This window comes from Rhinichthys klamathensis, unplaced genomic scaffold, assembly GCF_029890125.1.
Source record: "Rhinichthys klamathensis goyatoka isolate OS25496 unplaced genomic scaffold, OSU_Roscu_1.1 h1tg000068l_1, whole genome shotgun sequence".
Taxonomy (NCBI): Eukaryota; Metazoa; Chordata; class Actinopteri; order Cypriniformes; family Leuciscidae; genus Rhinichthys; species Rhinichthys klamathensis.
Window position 1 is genome coordinate 691261 of NW_026606611.1, and position 19679 is coordinate 710939.

Genomic DNA, 19679 nt, shown 5'->3' on the forward strand with positions numbered 1-19679 from the left:
TAAAGCATGTTACTGTTTTTTTTGTGTTTTTTAAAAAGATTTTTCTATTAAATGTTTTATATACTATAGTTGGTTCTACTTGTGTATTGCTTTGGTTTGATTCACAGCTAATGGATAAAATATGGGATGGGAAGAAAAAAAAAGTTTGACGTTGAGTTTTCTCGCAAAACTTTTGCAAACTGCATTCTCTCGGAAAACTTGTTGTGAGTTCGGATCATAGACTGTAAAAAAAGGTTTGGATAAACACTTCCTGTTAATTGTCCAGCTAGAGAATATTCTTTGTGAGAGAACCCAAAAGTTTTGAGAGAGAACACAAAGCTTTGAAAAATATTTATTCCTCCCATTCCATATTTTTTTCCACCACAATGCCCCTTTAGTGGCTCCATACATATGAGTGTGTTACCTTGCCACATGATATGGACATGCATAATACCTTAAAATTCGTAGATTGTTGGGGAGAGATGAGTTATTAATTTTCCAAGCAATTAGGCTTATGATTTTCACAAGCATAGGCTATTTACTTTGAAAGAGGGACCAGAGCCATATACAATTACACAGAGACTTGCATTGAGACCATTTTGACTTGGATAAGCAACCACAACACCTCAGCAACTGCATAGTAACACTAAATACTAAGTTCTAATGCCACAAAGAAAAACCAGAACACCTTAGCAACCACATAGCAACACCCTAGCAATAACCCACAACAAAAAATAAAATCGAGTAAAAAAAATTAAACGCTTTTTTTTTAAAATCTCAATGCGTAAAACTGATGGTATAGATCCTTGCAAGACGATATATTTTTGCTCTTGCCTGTTAAATATGCACGCTGCCACGCACATGTTTTCGAAGCAAGATGAAGCAGTACATTTGCACAGAGTCCACGTGCATCGGTGAGAGCAGTGCACGCGGTCGCGCGCAATTATACGAAATTGAGTCGGTTCACGATGACACGACATCGGGAATTGTACCCCAACCTCTCTGTGATGATAACACGGGTTTGCTCCAGCTCCTCAGGTACCAAAATGATCATGATTTAAGTTTTTATATGAACCGATATGGTTTGATGTCTTGTTAAACTACAGTAGCCTACCAAATCGAAGTTGCACTCTGCATGGTATTGATTAAGGCAGTGATTGACAGGTTTGATCATGGTCAGCTGCTCATCTTTACATTTTTATCGCGTTTTTATATTACTAACTTTAACACGTCAACGTTGGTTATTTTGGTGCAAAAGGTGAAGCACCTCTCCTATTAAGAGGCCGTAAGTTACTGTTCTTTGCAAATCCTGCACATTCATGGTGAATCTGTGTCAAATTAAACCCAATCTTTTAAACAGGATAACGTAACATGTGCAGGTTTTAAACTGTTAGAATACATTTTGAAGTTAGATTACATGTAGGACCGTGTGTAACGTGTTTCTGGCCATGTAGTTGCTTTGCATCAAAAATTTGAATTTTAAAACAAATGTTATATTACTTACATTGTTAATGTTGGATTGTCAATTAACTAAAAAAATCTTCCATTAATATAACATGTATTTGTATGTATATTATGTTTATATAATTGTATGTTATGAATTATATTTAAATATTACAATCATATAAGTTTATTAATAATGCACTGTTAAATTGGCGCTGAGAAATGTGAATGTCAGTGCATTTTTGGAATAGTAGGTTTCATTAACTTTTAAAAACGAAATGATGTATTTTAGATGCAATTAATCGTATTCTACTGTTCGTTTTGAGCTCTTTGCATATTCCCCATGGGTTTTCTTTTTAAATAATCATTTTATTCTTATTAAACGGTTGTTTTGTAGTTTTGTTATATCAGAAGCTGCTCGGGCACACAGCAGTAAGTTAAGTTCATGAACAACAACAACAATCTGCCTCTGCTTGAATCTTTCCCTCCAATTCACTTTAGATTCGAGTGGCTCTGCTGTGATGAGAGAGGTGTGGAACACTGGCAGCTCATTTACAGGTAAAACTGAACCTGCTGCTATTTAGAGCTGAACTGAATATACATTTGGACCCATATACGGTAGTTATTTATTTACAAGTATTTACAATATATTTACTTTAAAGGGATGGTTAGTTCACCCAAAAATTAAAATTCGGTCATTACTCACCCTCATGTCGTTCCAAACCCATAAGACTTTCATTCATCTTCGTAACACAAATAAAGATCTTTTTGATCAAATCTGAGAGCTTTCTGTCCCTCCATTGACAGCTACACAACTACCAATTTGACACTTCAAAAAGTTCATAAAGAGATTGTAAAACTAATCCATACTGTATGAATTGAGCAGTTCAGTCCACATTTTCTGAAGAGACTCGATCGCTTAATAGGATGAACAGATTGAATTTAGGCTTTCATTTTATTTTTATTTTTTAACATTCATCAACTCAGTTATGGTAAACAGAAGCTCAACCATGTTTGTCTGACGAGTGAGAACCAATGTGGTTTATTCCCATGTGTTACGCAGCACATTTGAGCCTCTGCAAGAACCAATGAGGTTTGTTCTCGTGCATCAAGCAGTTTCGGTTGAGCTTCTGTTCTCTGATCAATGCTTATATGTGAATAAAAGCATAAATTCAATCTGTTCATCATATAAACCGATCATGTCTACAGAAATTTGACTAAACCGCTCAATTCATACAACCACTTTTTATGAACTTTTTAAAGTGTCAAAGTATAGTTGTGTAGCTGCCAAGGGAGGGTGTGGTAGATTTTTCTTCTTATGCACCTAACTCCTAATTACCTGGGTCGTCTCCAATCGACACCCAAGCGCCTACAGTCGACACTTAATAATATTTACCTGGTTCGTCTCCAATCGACACCCAAGCGTCTACAGTCGACACTTAATAATATTTACCTGGTTCGTCTCCAATCGACACCCAAGCGTCTACAGTCGACACTTAATAATATTTACCTGGTTCGTCTCCAATCGACACCCAAGCGTCTACAGTCGACACTTAATAATATTTACCTGGTTCGTCTCCAATCGACACCCAAGCGTCTACAGTCGACACTTAATAATATTTACCTGGTTCGTCTCCAATCGACACCCAAGCGTCTACAGTCGACACTTAATAATATTTACCTGGTTCGTCTCCAATCGACACCCAAGCGTCTACAGTCGACACTTAATAATATTTACCTGGTTCGTCTCCAATCGACACCCAAGCATCTACATTCAACACTTAATAATATTTACCTGGTTCGTCCCCAAGCGTCTACAGTCGACACTTAATAATATTTACCTGGTTCGTCTCCAATCGACACCCAAGCGTCTACAGTCGACACTTAATAATATTTACCTGGTTCGTCTCCAATCGACACCCAAGCGTCTACAGTCGACACTTAATAATATTTACCTGGTTCGTCTCCAATCGACACCCAAGCGTCTACAGTCGACACTTAATCATATTTACCTGGTTCGTCTCCAATCGACACCCAAGCATCTACATTCAACACTTAATCATATTTACCTGGTTCGTCTCCAATCGACACCCAAGCATCTACAGTCGACACTTAATAATATTTACCTGGTTCGTCTCCAATCGACACCCAAGCATCTACAGTCGACACTTAATAATATTTACCTGGTTCGTCTCCAATCGACACCCAAGCGTCTACAGTCGACACTTAATAATATTTACCTGGTTCGTCTCCAATCGACACCCAAGCGTCTACAGTCGACACTTAATAATATTTACCTGGTTCGTCTCCAATCGACACCCAAGCATCTACAGTCGACACTTAATAATATTTACCTGGTTCGTCTCCAATCGACACCCAAGCATCTACATTCGACACTTAATAATATTTACCTGGTTCGTCTCCAATCGACACCCAAGCGTCTACAGTCGACACTTAATAATATTTACCTGGTTCGTCTCCAATCGACACCCAAGCGTCTACAGTCGACACTTAATAATATTTACCTGGTTCGTCTCCAATCGACACCCAAGCGTCTACAGTCGACACTTAATAATATTTACCTGGTTCGTCTCCAATCGACACCCAAGCGTCTACAGTCGACACTTAATAATATTTACCTGGTTCGTCTCCAATCGACACCCAAGCATCTACATTCAACACTTAATAATATTTACCTGGTTCGTCCCCAAGCGTCTACAGTCGACACTTAATAATATTTACCTGGTTCGTCTCCAATCGACACCCAAGCGTCTACAGTCGACACTTAATAATATTTACCTGGTTCGTCTCCAATCGACACCCAAGCGTCTACAGTCGACACTTAATAATATTTACCTGGTTTCGTCTCCAATCGACACCCAAGCGTCTACAGTCGACACTTAATAATATTTACCTGGTTCGTCTCCAATCGACACCCAAGCTTCTACAGTCGACACTTAATAATATTTACCTGGTTCGTCTCCAATCGACACCCAAGCGTCTACAGTCGACACTTAATAATATTTACCTGGTTCGTCTCCAATCGACACCCAAGCGTCCACAGTCGACACTTAATAATATTTACCTGGTTCGTCTCCAATCGACACCCAAGCATCTACAGTCGACACTTAATAATATTTACCTGGTTCGTCTCCAATCGACACCCAAGCATCTACATTCGACACTTAATAATATTTACCTGGTTCGTCTCCAATCGACACCCAAGCGTCTACAGTCGACACTTAATAATATTTACCTGGTTCGTCTCCAATCGACACCCAAGCGTCTACAGTCGACACTTAATAATATTTACCTGGTTCGTCTCCAATCGACACCCAAGCGTCTACAGTCGACACTTAATAATATTTACCTGGTTCGTCTCCAATCGACACCCAAGCGTCTACAGTCGACACTTAATAATATTTACCTGGTTCGTCTCCAATCGACACCCAAGCGTCTACAGTCGACACTTAATAATATTTACCTGGTTTGTCTCCAATCGACACCCAAGCGTCTACAGTCGACACTTAATAATATTTACCTGGTTCGTCTCCAATCGACACCCAAGCGTCTACAGTCGACACTTAATAATATTTACCTGGTTCATCTCCAATCGACACCCAAGCGTCTACAGTCGACACTTAATAATATTTACCTGGTTCGTCTCCAATCGACACCCAAGCGTCTACAGTCGACACTTAATAATATTTACCTGGTTCGTCTCCAATCGACACCCAAGCATCTACATTCAACACTTAATAATATTTACCTGGTTCGTCCCCAAGCGTCTACAGTCGACACTTAATAATATTTACCTGGTTCGTCTCCAATCGACACCCAAGCATCTACAGTCAACACTTAATATCTATATCTGGGGCATCTCCAATCGACACCCAAGCGTCTACAGTCGACACTTAATAATCTTTATATTCTAGCCTGCGTCTACAGTCGACAACTGGCTTCGTGTTGGACGACGTCTCGTCCTTTTTACTATAACACTATCAAAGTGTCTAGTAAGCTTCCCTAACTAACTTGCTGCGCAGCATTAAAGGAACACTCCACCGTTTTTTGAAATGGGGCTTACTTACCGTACTTACTTACATTTCCTACAGTGCATGCATTGTTTTAGTTTGGCAGCGCCGCCGCTAGCTTAGCTTAGCATTTTTGAATGGAATCCTTTGTTGCCAGCTAGCATGTCGTGAGTAAAAGTGATTACTCCTAGGCAGATATTGACTTGGGGGACTATATTGGGGTGAAGCATAGGCGAAGCACTGCTACTTGGGCGCAGAGATATCACGCAACAACTGAAAATCCCCAACTTCCGTCAACATATCTCTGCTCCCAAGTAGCAGTGTTTCGCCTGTGCTTTACCCCTATATAGTCCCAAACAGAGTCAATATCTGTCTAGGAAATCGCCTAGTCTTAATCTGCATTGCTATTTGTACTCGTTGTGAATAGGCCACTAGAAGTAATACGTTTTTTTTTTTAATCACTTTTACTCCCAACATGCTGGCTGGCAACAAAGGATTCCATTCATTATGGTAAGCTAAGCTAGCAGCGGCGCTGCCAAACTAAAACAATGCATGCACCGAGACAAAAATGCATTTGCCCACCTATCTAAATTTAGGAAAGATGGTGAATTAGCCCTATTTCAAAAAACGGTGGAGTGTTCCTTTAACTAGTGTTGTGGAAATTCTTAATACAACCTACTAAATCTGACTTCTTCACCACCGACAAATAAAAAGGAAGTTGGAAGTTTGAAACTGGAAGTTGTTTAAATAATAACTACAGTATCTCGAGGTATTTCCCTGCATTACCTGAATACTTACAATACAATACAATACTTCCCTGAAGTAAGGTAAGGGCGTCCCGTCAAGAAGCTACTATCACTCACTACCTCAATCACACATGAGCACACAGGTCTTAAGCATCTATACACTATCACCGTCCTTCTCAGGTGTACGCTGTTCCGACACAGGATCATTAATACTAACCCGAGGGCGGCTCTATAGTCTTCCAACACTATCACTGTCTCTGCGGTGGTCTTTTCACTGTAGAATCTTTAGTACTTCTATTCCTCAGCTGCGCAGCAAATATCTGACACGACTCCCAGGTTGCTCTTTGTAGAAATGAAGTTTTATCCACGGCCGGGAGATCACTGGCCACAACAACCAAGTGAGTCTCCTGAATAGAAAGATACATGTACATTTAAAATCAGTCACTCAAGTCTTCTTCACTGTGATTTGTTCTGGTGATTGGTTTGTAATGATCTAAGCTAATCATATGACTGTTAGTTCTACTGTGTTAAGCACTTTTTGGTTAAGTATATATGGCCTTTGACCTGAGCATCCATAGTCTGCATTTCTCTGTATATTTAATGTTGAAAATACCCATTACATAAGATATTTCTATCACACTAGACAGACTCCAGACAATGCCTTTGAATATGCTTTAATCACGGCCGGAGGATCTCAGACAAATTTCAGAGAGAATCTCGCCAGCAAAAAGAAAACAACAGTTTTTATAGAATAGGAGCATGGCGAAAATGACATGATACATTACATAATTTCCCTACAATTTGATTGGTTCTTCATAGGCAAACCCTTCTGTTACTAAGTAGAAGCAAACTTTTCTTGATAACTTCATTGTTAATCACAAGTTTTCAAATCTAGACACCTGTCTAATTTCATTTCCCCTATTTGTTATTTATACACTCACACACTCAAAGTCACGAGTTTTCGACCAAAGGGTTTGGAAAGCAAATGATTCAAAAGCATATGAATGTTGTTCCTGCAAGAAAAATAAATGTTAGTTATTATGATTCATTAAAAAATCCATCACAAGGGACAGAAATCGTTCAGATATCATCAAAAAGATCTTCATTTGTGTTCCGAAGATGAATGAAAGTCTTATGGGTTTGGAACGACATGAGGGTGAGTAATAATGACAGAGTTTTCATTTTTGGGTGAACTAAGCCTTGAAATATACTTTAAATACTCCAAATAATTCTATTATGGGTACAATTGCATATATATTCAGTTCCATGGGCGTCGGAAGCAAAACAAATGTGGGTGGGTCATCCTCCAGAATTTTTTTACTGGAGTAGATTAGGGGTGTTCCCGAAGCCAAATACCTTATCTAAAGTCTCTGTGCAATAATGAGTGAAGTGAATAAGTGAGAGTAAAAATGAAAAGAGCGCATAGATCCGTCTATGCATGCATCTCTCAGAAATCAGAGCTTGGCAAGAGTAATATCAACTCTACATACATACAGTACATGTTCTACGATATGATATCGTATATTATTGTACGTATATTTAAATGATTTAAGCCTTGTACAATATGATACTCGAATGAATGGAATAAGCACAGCGTTATCACAAATCAAACCAAACCAGCTCTAATAGCCTATAATCAAATCAACTAAGATTCATATACCACATTAATTACTTCTTGATATGTCTATTTAAATGTTTTAAACTTAGTATGATGTGATAAGCTACATGATAGATTTCTTTGTCTCACTCTCTCTCGAAGCTGATCCTCAGTGTCCCCGTGCGTATTTGCCGCTCGAACTGTAAAACATTTTTCCACTGCAACTTTGCTGGCTGCGCGTTGTCTTATTTTATTACGACTCTCAACTGTGTGGTTACAAAGTATATTACAATGGCATCGAACACAGCTCAGCCAATAATAATCAAGAACTGGAAGTGTCTGTTTTTATAACGTGTTTTGACACTTTTGTCTGGCTATAGCATGAGAAATTTTTTGCATAATGCTGCCATCAAGGCAATGTCTTTTTAAGAGACAGCCCTGCTTATTTCAGCAAGACAATGCCAAGATTCATTCAGCACATTACAACAGTGTGGCTTCATAGTAAAAGAGTTCAGGTACTAGACTGGCCTGCCTGCAGTCCAGACCTGTCTCCTATTGAAAATGTGTGGTGCATTATGTAGCAAAAAATACAACAACAGAGCATCTCTAACCACACAGTTGAGAGTTGTAATAAAATAAGACAACGCGCAGCCAGCAAAGTTGCAGTGGAAAAATGTTTTACAGTTCGAGCGGCAAATACGCACGGGGACACTGAGGATCAGCTTCAAGAGAGAGTGAGACAAAGAAATCTATTATGTAGCTGCTGAGTACATAAGGTAATTTATCAATAAGAAAGAAACTTTAACTTCAACAATAAAGTGTCAGTTACAAAACACTTACTGCGTGTTGTTAGAAGAAAAGGTGATGTATCACACTGAACACATTTTTTACAAAAAACAATGAAGTTTAACACTTTGAACATTGAAAAAAAATCCCCACTGGGGGACTAATAAAGGATTATTATCTTATTAATATCTGATCCTTAACTGTAATCAATTAAATATAGCCTAGGTTGAAATGTGTTTGCAAGTCAAATTGCATTGGTTTGAGACTAAATGAAGGCCCCAAAGACATTCCTTCTACTATCATTTGCAGAGATAAAGAGCTGGCAAATCTCTCCTATGTCAATTTGATCAAGTTTGTCTTGATGGATGTGGCAGACGCCCACACTGTTCAGACGACGTTGACTCATGGTGGAGCGGAGCCATGTTTTGAGCTTTCTTAAGGCACTGAAACTCCGTTCGGCTTAAGCTGAGGAGCATGGCACTACAAGAAGTCGTCTAACCAAAGACTCTACTTGAGTGTAGAGAGCATGGACTTCTGGCAGCATAGCTCTGAGACTGTTTACTGCATCAGTGATGGTGCTAGATGGATTTTGAAGTTTAAACATTGCCAGCTGTACCTCCAGGGAGTGGTGGTTAATTTCTGGGTAAAGACTGACAACATCTTCCATCTTTCCTTCGACATGCACACTTTCCAATTTGTTAAGGGTAGCGAAGCTGCTCTGGCAAAGCGTATGGTCAACTGTTCATCAACAGCGTCTAATACTTTAAAGTATTCAACTCTATAGTGCTCTTCGGTGGATGCTGGATTTCCTGTGTAGCGCTGAGGAGGTCTCCGGATATGCGGCATCTGGATTGTCTCAATGCCAAGCTGAAGGATCATGATACAGGCCGTTGCATAAATCCGATGGAAGCTTTCATCAGACCTTAACTGTTTTTTTTTCACACAGTCAACTGCTGCAAGCATCCCTGTGACACTTCCAGTCTTGCTCTGAAGGGATCGGTTGAGGCACTCTAGTTCTTTGAGGGCTTCAGAGGCAAGAAAAAGACAAAGCAAAGTCTGACCCTTCTGAAAACGCTCCAGAAGTCCTCTTGCGGTTGTACAGGTGTCAGAGGAGCCAGATGCAGCCATTTCTTCCAGACTAAGCAATACCTCTTCGTACTGTCCTATGACTGCCTGGACAGGCCCCATCATCTGAAGCCATCGTGTAGGGCAGAGGGGCTTTAGTCAAGTCAAGTCATCTTCATTTATATAGCGCTTTTAACAATGGAGATTGTTTCAAAGCAGCTTTACAGAGATAAACATACAATTTACGGTAACAGAGATTGTTTTGGCTTTATAGCGATTTTTGAATAATGTTATTTCCAGCTAAAGTTGGTTTTGATTGATTCACTTCCAGCAAAATTATCATTTATTACATTAGGGGCCACTAAGACGACGGCGTTCTCTCTAGTCTAAACAGACTTTAAACGCGAACCTGTGACCTGATGGCGTTCACATGCGCATTAAAAATTGATTCTATAGTTATATTCGTTTGAATATGTGTGCGCAGGTTTGTAATTTCCCAACAAACCATGCCTAAACAAACTACTTGTCTTGCCTATAAATTTGATACAGAATTTTATTTTATCACTTCGGGGTACGCGAACTGGATTTTCACTTTAGAGTTCTGAAACTCCCTGCTTCAGACTGGGCAATCTCTTTAAAAATGGTCTTGTATTTTCCAGACTGGTGATAAAGAGTGCCAAGTTTGTGGACCAAATTCAGTGCATCAGACACAACAGGGGATGAGCCACAGGCTGTCCGAGTCATAAGATTGACACAATCAGTGGACATACAAAGCAAGAGGTTGCTTCTCTCGGAGCACTGCCTGAACTCCTTTGCTTTGGCCGGACATGTTTGCAGCTCCATCGTAAGACTGCCCTCGAAGGCAGGACAGGGCCATGGAGAAGGACTTTGTTTTTTCATCTATTACCTTCTATAATGGGTTTCAATGTTGCTAGTCAGTGAGGATAACCATACAGTAGCACCTTAGATTTAATATCAACACATAGCACTGGTACAACAACTAGCTTTTCTCATTGACCAGGATTCAAAGAGCTGCTAACACTGGTTGATTGATGTACTGTAGCTTGCTATCTAGCCTAGCAAAAACATCAGACAACTGTAAGCGCTATAACAACAAAGTTTAAGTGTAACTGTAGTACAATGCTGCAACAAAGAATACATGATGCCTTTAAAAGCAACAGGCGAACAAATTATGAATGAACATTCACTTAAAATACCAGCTTGTTTATTGATAGTATGTGAGCACACAGCCAGACCCACCTGAGCTAGATATCAAAGACTAGAAAGACAGTTCACTCCTATTACTTCTAAATGGGAGAAACTGTCCCGCCTTCTAAGTAAAAGAGCCAATTGCTGATTGGTAAAGTCATTGAGTCACTGCATCAAGTTGTTAGAAGCTACGGTTCGTATAGGAACCTGAGACTCGGACTTAGGACAGCACATGCGCATTGGCTGGTCTAGCCTGAAAAGTAAGGGTTTGGTGGGACTCTGAATGTATCAAGTGGAATGGATTTGAGTAGCAGCATGGAAATCAACGCTGTAGCTAAAACGCGGAATGGAGTTTAATTTGACTGACGGCGCTCTGAAAAGTGAACAGACATATGCGCTGAATTAGAGACGGTAAAAGTAAGTGGGTCCAATATCATTGGTCTTAAAAAGTGGGTGGGTCTTGTCCCACCCATATACAATGGTTCCGATGCCCATGTTCAGTTCAGCTCTTCGGCATATGCACTTAACTCAAGCATATAAAATGCAATACATGATAATTCTCAAATACAGTAATTCTAGATACTATTTGCCGTGTACTTTATGCAGAATAACAGTAAGATAATTTAACTAAAAACATAACTAACTTCTACAGAAATATGGCTAGAATAATAATATTCCATTCCTCCAGATAAACATCATGAGTTCTGGTGTGGCTTGAGTGTATCTTTTTCATGTCTTTTCACCTCCTTTTTTTTTGTGTGTGTGTTTCAGATCATGACGGCCGCTGGTTGGGGGTCCATCAAAGTTGGGCGTCCGTCAAGCCTAGTTTACACAATGATCCAGTTCACTTGCAGCATCGTGGTGGAGCCCCAGGACCGTCTTGGCCGGGACCCCGCAGCAGGATTCAGAACGGCTGTGTTGATGTGTCTGTGATGGGTAGTCAGTATGGGGTGTCCAAACAGAGATTGTAAGTGTTGTTGCAAATGATTCAGCTTCATAAATAAGGATTGGATGTATGTCATATTGGCATGTAACTCTCTGCTCATGTTATGCTTTTCCTGCAGTGATCCATATGGACGTCCCAGTAGCAAAGGAGAGAGGAATGCACGCAGATTCGGAGCAGAGGATAAAGGGAGGGAAGAAAAAACATGGTTCAAAATGACAGTAAGAGTTCAGCAATAGTTCACCCAGACATCATCATTTTTTCAACTTTACAGTGTTCCTAAATAAACCTTATATAATTCTGCTAATGATCTATTTTTGTGTTTCACAAAGAAATAAAGTAGAATTGGATTGGAATGACATGATGGTGTGTAAATGATGAGAAAACTAGTCCTTTAACATCAGTGTTTACAACATCACAATAGAGTTAACATCATATTAACCAGTGGTAAATTAAGTATTAAGCTCCACAGCAGACAGATTTATCCACAATAAGATATTAAACCTAACAACCAAAAGCCATTAATTTATCTAGACTCTTGATGACTGTGTTGTTCGTACGTTTGTTTCACAGATCCCACATGGAAAAAAGTATGATAAAAGATGGCTGCTAACATCACTACAGAATATCTGTCCCATTGCGTTTACTCCATTACACGTAAGTGATCGTAAATGAAGTGGTCAGTTATGCTGAACAAGTCTAGAAGGTATGTCCACTAGAGGTCACTGGAGCTGTTTGTAATTCAGTTGTGTTTAACTGTATTGGTAAATGTTGAACATTTTAGCGTGTAATGTTGCTGTTTGAGCATAAAAAAGGTATGCAAAGTTACAAGTCTACTCCAAAGGGAGTTATTCTCTATATCTGTGCGCACTGTTTCTGAACTCCCCAAAACACCTCCATTGTAGTCTTGAGTTTTCTTCAGGGATGTACGTGTCCCAATATCGCTCATTTAAATAAATCCAACCCAAAGCATATGAAAATAAGGGGGCGAAGCCTGGTTGAGATGCATTAGTAGTGTGTTGAAACTCACAGTTCTGTTAAGGGGCATAACATTTCCAAAATAGGCTCGATGCAGTTGACCAATCACAACACACTGGTCCAGCCAACCAATCCAAGCACATAATTCCACTTTTTGGAAGGAGGGGCTCCATAGATACAGGAACTAAACAGAGCGTTACTGACAGACTAGGAAGATAGGAAGAGAGGAGCTGCAACAATGTCATTGAACATTCAAGCATGAATATCTATTCTTGTAGACCACAAAATCAAGACGTTGAAAAAGGGCATAATCAGTGTTGGGGAAAGTTACTTTTAAAAGTATGCATTACAATATTGTGTTACTTCTTTAAAAAAGTAACTAATTCCGTTAATTAGTTACTTTTCATGGAAAGTAATGCATTACATTACTTTACTGCAATGAATGAATGAGGCATTTATATAGCGCTTTCATATGTACTACTGTACACCCAAAGCGCTTTACAATCATATCAGGGGTTCTCTCCTCAACCAGCACCAGTGTGCAGCATCCACTTTGATAATGCGACGGCAGCCACAGTACAACGGCGCCAGTGCGCTCACCACACACCAGCTATAGTTGGAGAGGAGATTGAGTGATAGAGCCAATTCAGTGGATGGGGATTATTAGGAGGCCATGATTGGCAGGGGCCAATGGGTGGAATGTGGCCAGGACACCGGGGTTACACCCCTACTCTTTACGAGAAGTGCCATGGGATTTTTAATGACCACAGAGGAGTCAGGGCCTCGGTTTAACGTCTCATCCGAAGGACGGTGCTCTTCGACAGTATAGTGTCCCCGTCACTATACTGGGGCGTTAGGACCCACACAGACCACAGGGTGAGCGCCCCCTGCTGGCCTCACTAACACCTCTTCCAGCAGCAACCTGGTTTTCTCAGGAGGTCTCCCATCCAGGTACTAACCAGGCTCAGCCCTGCTTAGCTTCAGTGGGCAACCAGTTTTGGGCTACAGGGTGATATGGCTGCTGGCATGCAATGCAATATTATATGTTATATGCAATGTAATGCAATGCATTACAATACTTTTGCGTTACTTTTCTTGCCTGGGCTAGTCTTACTTGTTTCTTTTTAATAACAACACAAAAAAGTTTTGGCACATGTAAAGGCCCTTTCACACCAAAAGTGAACTAAATAAGCCTCAGGCTGAAAGAAATGCAAATTCACGCCTGTACACTAAAGGGTGCAATAAAAAAAAACCTTTCTGAATTGAAGAAGAATAGGATACGAGAGAAGAATGTTCAACACTTACTTCAGCATTAAATAATTTCAAAAAAATAAAAAACAAATGTGATGTTTATCAAAAGTAATTTTTGTTTATTGTTATGGTTGAAGTGGATCTCTGAAGGTCAGCAGCAAAGACATTGGTTAATAAAGTGAGATTAAATACTAGGGGTTTCACAATATATCGCATTACAAAAATGCAACAATATGTATCTTGGATAGTGGCAATATGTATCGTAGATAGTTCACCCAAAAACTACTGTGTGAAAAAATGTAAGTTTACAGAGTTTTCGTGTCAGTACTACATTAAACTACTATATATAATGTTGATATATATAATGTTGAATATAATGTATAATAATGCAATGGGGGAATATTTGTGGGTCCTGATAATGCCAAATGTCTGATTTTACTAGTAAAAAGTGGCCTACATTATTAAATCACCAAATTACCAATACATTGTTTTCAGTTGATGCATCACATCTTTGTTTGTCTGGTTGTGTCACTCTGTGTTTTTGTCTAGTACTCCACAGAGGGACAAACAGTTCATTTCTATCTGGAGGATGCTGCCACTGCCAGCGCTCTGGGCAAACTCACACGCAGAGTTACAGACAGTGAAGGGCAGAGGGTACCGTACTGCTTCATTGGTTCTTAAAAACATTCATCTTGTACTAATGCATCCTGAATTCCATGTTTCTTGTTCTCCAGGTGGTCGTGCTTATGAGCCATTGTTCCAGTCTCCCCTTCCTCCAAAGTGAACTGAAACCACAAGATCTGGAACATTTAAAGGTTTGACCTACAGCTGCTTCTTGCTGCAGTGACATGTGTGGCCTACAGGTGGCAGCTGTTCCATTCAAAGTCAGCATGAAATGGAAATTGCGATAGTCTTTTCTTCCCTATTGTGACGTGTAACCAAGTGAAACGGCTTCTCGAAAAAATGTAGGGCCGGTACTTGATTTTGTCCATCGGGAATTGGATGGTTGTGGTTTGCTATTGGTGGATCTCATGTGAGTGACAGGCAATTTTCCCTCCAAGCTGCGCGCGTGCGCGGCCGCGCACTTCTGATGCGAAAAGAATAAAATGCCATGCAGAGGACTGACGCGAAATGTGTGGGGAAATCCATTTGATTGTAGTTTAAGTGAGAAATAATTTCAGTGCTCTGGTCAACCGCTATAGAGTGAAAACTGGTGAATGCAGTTTACAGGTTTCATAGAAAGAGAACGATGTGAGCGCGTGTGATTGGCAGTGAGTCGTGTGTGCGGACCAAATAGCTCAATACGAGAGGCAACGAGAAACGCATAGACATGTGAAATAAAATCACATCATAATGTTTTAACGAAGAGTGGTTTGATTAAAGTGGTGGAAATAACGGTTAATGGACACAGAACGGTAACAATTACACACCTACCTGCGTGCAAATTCAAAATACATCATTAGTTTAAAATAAATAGATGTTTTTGTGTGTGTGGGAGTTTCAGGGATGGTTAGATTATAAAAGAGTTCACATTCACTTTTCTTGAAAATATTTAGCTATTAGATCTATTTAAATGCTTCAGTTTGTTTTCGTATTATAATAATATAATATGTAAATAAATTGAAGCATTTAAACTGATATATTATATCACTTCAAATACTTCAATTCGTTTTTTTTATGTTATATTATATTTTAGGCCTATATTTTATTATATTATAAGCCTAAATAAAGAATCTCACAAGGGTATTGTTTAGGGCTCCTTGCCATTAAAAAGTTTGAAACTCCCTGCTAAAGAAAATATTGGAAATTCATAAGCAATAAACAATAATTTAACTTTGATGGTTTAATGCTTCCTGTACACAATTAATTGACTGTACAAAAACACTTTATGGTTTTCCCAAACCATCTCGGTGTAACAACTTACTTTTCTTTCATACTATATTCTATTATTGTAAAGAATTGAACTGTCCTGCAGAAGATTTTGTAAATTATTTTTCATAGGATTTCTTGGTAAAGACTGTACAGTTAACAGCACTGTAAAACAAATATCAGGTTACCTAAAATGTGCTTAATTTAGTGACTCTTAATTTGTTAAGAAGCTTGTTTTTCGAAAATATGATTTAATACAAATAAGTTACATCAAGGGTCAAATAAAATAGAAATGGCACATTCAAGTTAAAAGTTTCAACTGAATGTTGAAACCATTGTGTTTCTACGTATGCTGTACAGGTCAGGTATAAAGAATATTTTTGCTCAGGTGGCGAAAAATGTCTGCCCAATAGAAAAAAGTTTTGCTCAGCAAGAAAAAAAATAGAGGAAACATTGGTGACAGGCGTCCCGCCCTCATGCCAGTAAACACATCATCAGAAAAGAGAAGTCGCTGCAAGAGGGAGGGGAAGATATTTTGATTAAAGATTATGACGGCACATGAATTGAAAAAAAAAAAAGATGTGCACGGTTAAATTATTTATAATATTCCATGAAAACAAGAATTGTCAATTTTGATTTCATGGCAACTTTAACTGTTGCTATTCTTTTCTGCAGCATTGCATGTCCAAACGCTTCGATAGTTCCCAGAAGTCTCTCAACCTGAGCAGCATCCGCTCTGATCCAGGTAAAACTATACTGAGGGTTTGAGTGCTCAAAACCCTGACACAGCACCAAAAAGTTCAATAGATTCCCCAAGTCAAGATTAAAGTCGTCATGAAACGGAAGTTGAGATTGTCCTTTTTTCCTTATTGTGACGTCTATCCGAGTGAAACGGCTTCTGAAATTAGAAAAAAATGTAGGGCGGGGCTTGATTTCGTCCTTCGGGAATTGATTGGATCGTTGGGCGTTGCTAACAAAATGGAGGCAGATTTGAATGCCAGTTTACATTCAGTTGTGGAGGATTTCTCTCCACCGGACTCACCACCGTTACCCTCCCATGAAGAATTTTTAATTGAGGAACCCGACGATGAGAATGAGGACGAGCAGCCAAATTTTCCGGAAGGAATCACCCCATATTTATATGAGCGAACCAAGATGAGGCGGCTGATAGTCAAGTTCACCCTTGCACACAGACGCGAACTCGTCGTTATTCCTCCTCCTTCGAAATGCAGGAATTCGAGCCAGCGGGCACGCAGGTTGTTTAGGGATAGGAAAGAGGACGTGAGGAGCGCAACCAAAAATGCACCTAAACACTATATTTGCTGGCTGTCAGTGACACTGACAGGTTTCTGAGAGGCGGGCCAGAAACGAGACAGACCCCAATAGCCACGCCCTCTAGTAATAGTTTTTGACCGGAAGAGAAGTCGTTTCGAGGGGGGAGGGAAGGGTAACGTATTTGATTAAAGATTATAAGGGTACATGAATTTATAAGGGTACACAGAAAAATCATTTATAATAAACACTACAATATTACATATAAAAATACGAATGGTAAAATTTGATTTCATGACGACTTTAACACAGTTATCCATTTGTCAGAAATGAGTTGAGAGCTTTTCAAAATGAGAAATGAGATCTTTACTTTTCTTTTCTTTTCACCAGACTTGGTTTCTCAAAATATTGAGATAATCTTAAACCGAAAAAACTGCATGCAAGCTGTGATCAAAATCATACAGGAGAATATCCCAGAGGTAAGACTTGGTGTTTGGGGTTTGTTCAAATTATTAACCAGAAATATAAGCAATAGTAATTCTGATGCTAGCCTTAGCAAATACCACTGATTATTCTCTTTTAAAGTGCATTCAACTGGGTAATGTTTGTGACAGTGTAGCTTTAAGATCCTTTACATTCACCATGATGTTTCAAGAAGTGTGTCAAAGGCCTGGTGTTCATTGCTTCATAACCTGTTTCCTTCATCTAACCACCGTGAAGTATAAATATAGTAACTAAATCTAATCCAGCCAAGCTCAGCCATAGTGTCTAGACAAAAATAGGAAATCAAAACATCCAGCTGGTGGAAACGTTGAGCTATATTTCTAGGATAAACAGCTGTGGATACGTCACTCTCAAGACACTTATTCCAGGAAACATTTGTCAGGTGTCTCGGAGTGATATGGGGTCAGAGCTTATTAGCACATGCATGATAGTAGGGCCTGTCCAGTACCAACACTTGTGGTCTTGGCCACTTGACAGCGTGTACATGTGACAGGAAGTAAGTGCGCAAGAATGTCCCAGGTCGGAATAACGGTCAAAACTCAGCGCCCTTCTCTATCTCTAATACCGCTTCAGAGCTGCATTTAAAGTTAAGCGTATCCTATCATTCATTTATGTTCAGGAACCCAATTTGGGAAACCCTGCTTTCATGTAAACAAACATTTAGAGTTTGAAGGAACATTTTATTTCTGTCCCAATCTCTCTTTGATCCTTCACAGATGTTGTGCTTGAACCTGGGCAACAACAAGCTGTTTAAGTTGGATGACATAGCAGAACTGGTGAACAAAACCCCCAACCTGCAGTCACTGAACCTGTCTCATAATGAGGTGAGAGGCGCTCGGGCCGCTGCTATTACTCTCTTCTATTTACATCGATAGTGAGATACGTTTGTTATATTATTAGGCCACTTAATTCTTTAGCTTCAATTTGCTCAACTGCAAGCTACACAGAATTTACTTTCAGTGTCTGTTTTACCTTATTCTCTGTCTGTCTGTAGCTGAAGTCAGAACAAGAGCTGGATGTGGTGAAGGGGTTCAGGCTGGTGGAGCTGTGGCTGGACAGGAACCCTCTGTGTGATCACTTCAAAGATCAGACCTCATACATCAGGTCAGTGCCAGTGAGCTGGGACACACACTGTGAGGTTAAAGGTCAAGGTTGATATGATTAGCTGACAGATATACTAAATCTCGGTTCCTTATGAGACATAACAGCAGACCTGTTGGTTAAGTAACTATCGAGATGAATTCCTTCACAGAGATCCAGGGTTACCACGGTCTTGGAAAAACTTGATTGTCTAATTTTAAAAGTGTGATTTATAGACCTGGAAATGTCATGGTAATTATTAAAATCTTAAAACACCATGGGATTTTTAAAATGAATATAATTATTATAATTTTTTTTGTTATGCCAAGCTCCAAAAAATGTTACCAGTTAATTATTACTCGCATATATTATATATTTTTTAAATGTTACAATTATTATTTTATTTCTGAATGACATCCATGATGATCCAAGTTTTCAACATGGCAGTAAGCTATTTTCTGTGAATGTGCGAGACTTCTGATTCATTAGCTCCTATAGGGAAATAACTAGAAGAATAACAATGTGCAGTAAACGTTTATGACTATGATGATAAAAAATAGTATGATAGAAAATACCAGTTTGCAATATCAAGCAGCATAACAGACTTTTTTGTACAGGCAAAAAAAAAAACTGAAAGCAAATGACACCTGAAGCCAGACACATTCAAGTTACAAATGGCCGTGTACACTCTTACGTTAAAAATAAGGTGGATACTCTTATTTAGGATTGTAGTACAGATTTATAGCCTCATACAGTCCCCATTGAGGCCTGCACTTAAAGGATTAGTTCACCTCAAAATGAAAATTTCCTGATACTCACCCAATTTACTCACCCAAATGCCATCCAAGATGTTCATGTCTATCTTTTTTCAGTGGAAAAGAAATTAAGTTTTTTGACGAAAACATTTCAGGATTTTTCTCCACACA

The 19679-nt window shown here is 39.2% G+C and overlaps 1 protein-coding gene and 1 pseudogene across 1 annotated transcript in view; one reads left to right on the plus strand and one right to left on the minus strand.

The window, feature by feature from the left end:
* Positions 1 to 829: 829 nt before the first annotated feature.
* The window catches only part of nxf1a (nuclear RNA export factor 1a), a 29815-nt gene continuing 10965 nt past the window's right edge, over positions 830 to 19679 (plus strand). The window contains exons 1-11 of the mRNA XM_056250174.1: positions 830 to 1017; positions 1924 to 1980; positions 11628 to 11823; positions 11921 to 12020; positions 12373 to 12456; positions 14578 to 14682; positions 14763 to 14843; positions 16573 to 16642; positions 17560 to 17648; positions 18390 to 18497; positions 18668 to 18777. Of these exons, the coding sequence (XP_056106149.1) occupies positions 948 to 1017; positions 1924 to 1980; positions 11628 to 11823; positions 11921 to 12020; positions 12373 to 12456; positions 14578 to 14682; positions 14763 to 14843; positions 16573 to 16642; positions 17560 to 17648; positions 18390 to 18497; positions 18668 to 18777 (1070 nt within the window). The 5' untranslated portion in view covers positions 830 to 947. The remainder of the gene's footprint in view (positions 1018 to 1923; positions 1981 to 11627; positions 11824 to 11920; positions 12021 to 12372; positions 12457 to 14577; positions 14683 to 14762; positions 14844 to 16572; positions 16643 to 17559; positions 17649 to 18389; positions 18498 to 18667; positions 18778 to 19679) is intronic.
* LOC130084892 (5S ribosomal RNA) lies at positions 13687 to 13803 on the minus strand (annotated as a pseudogene).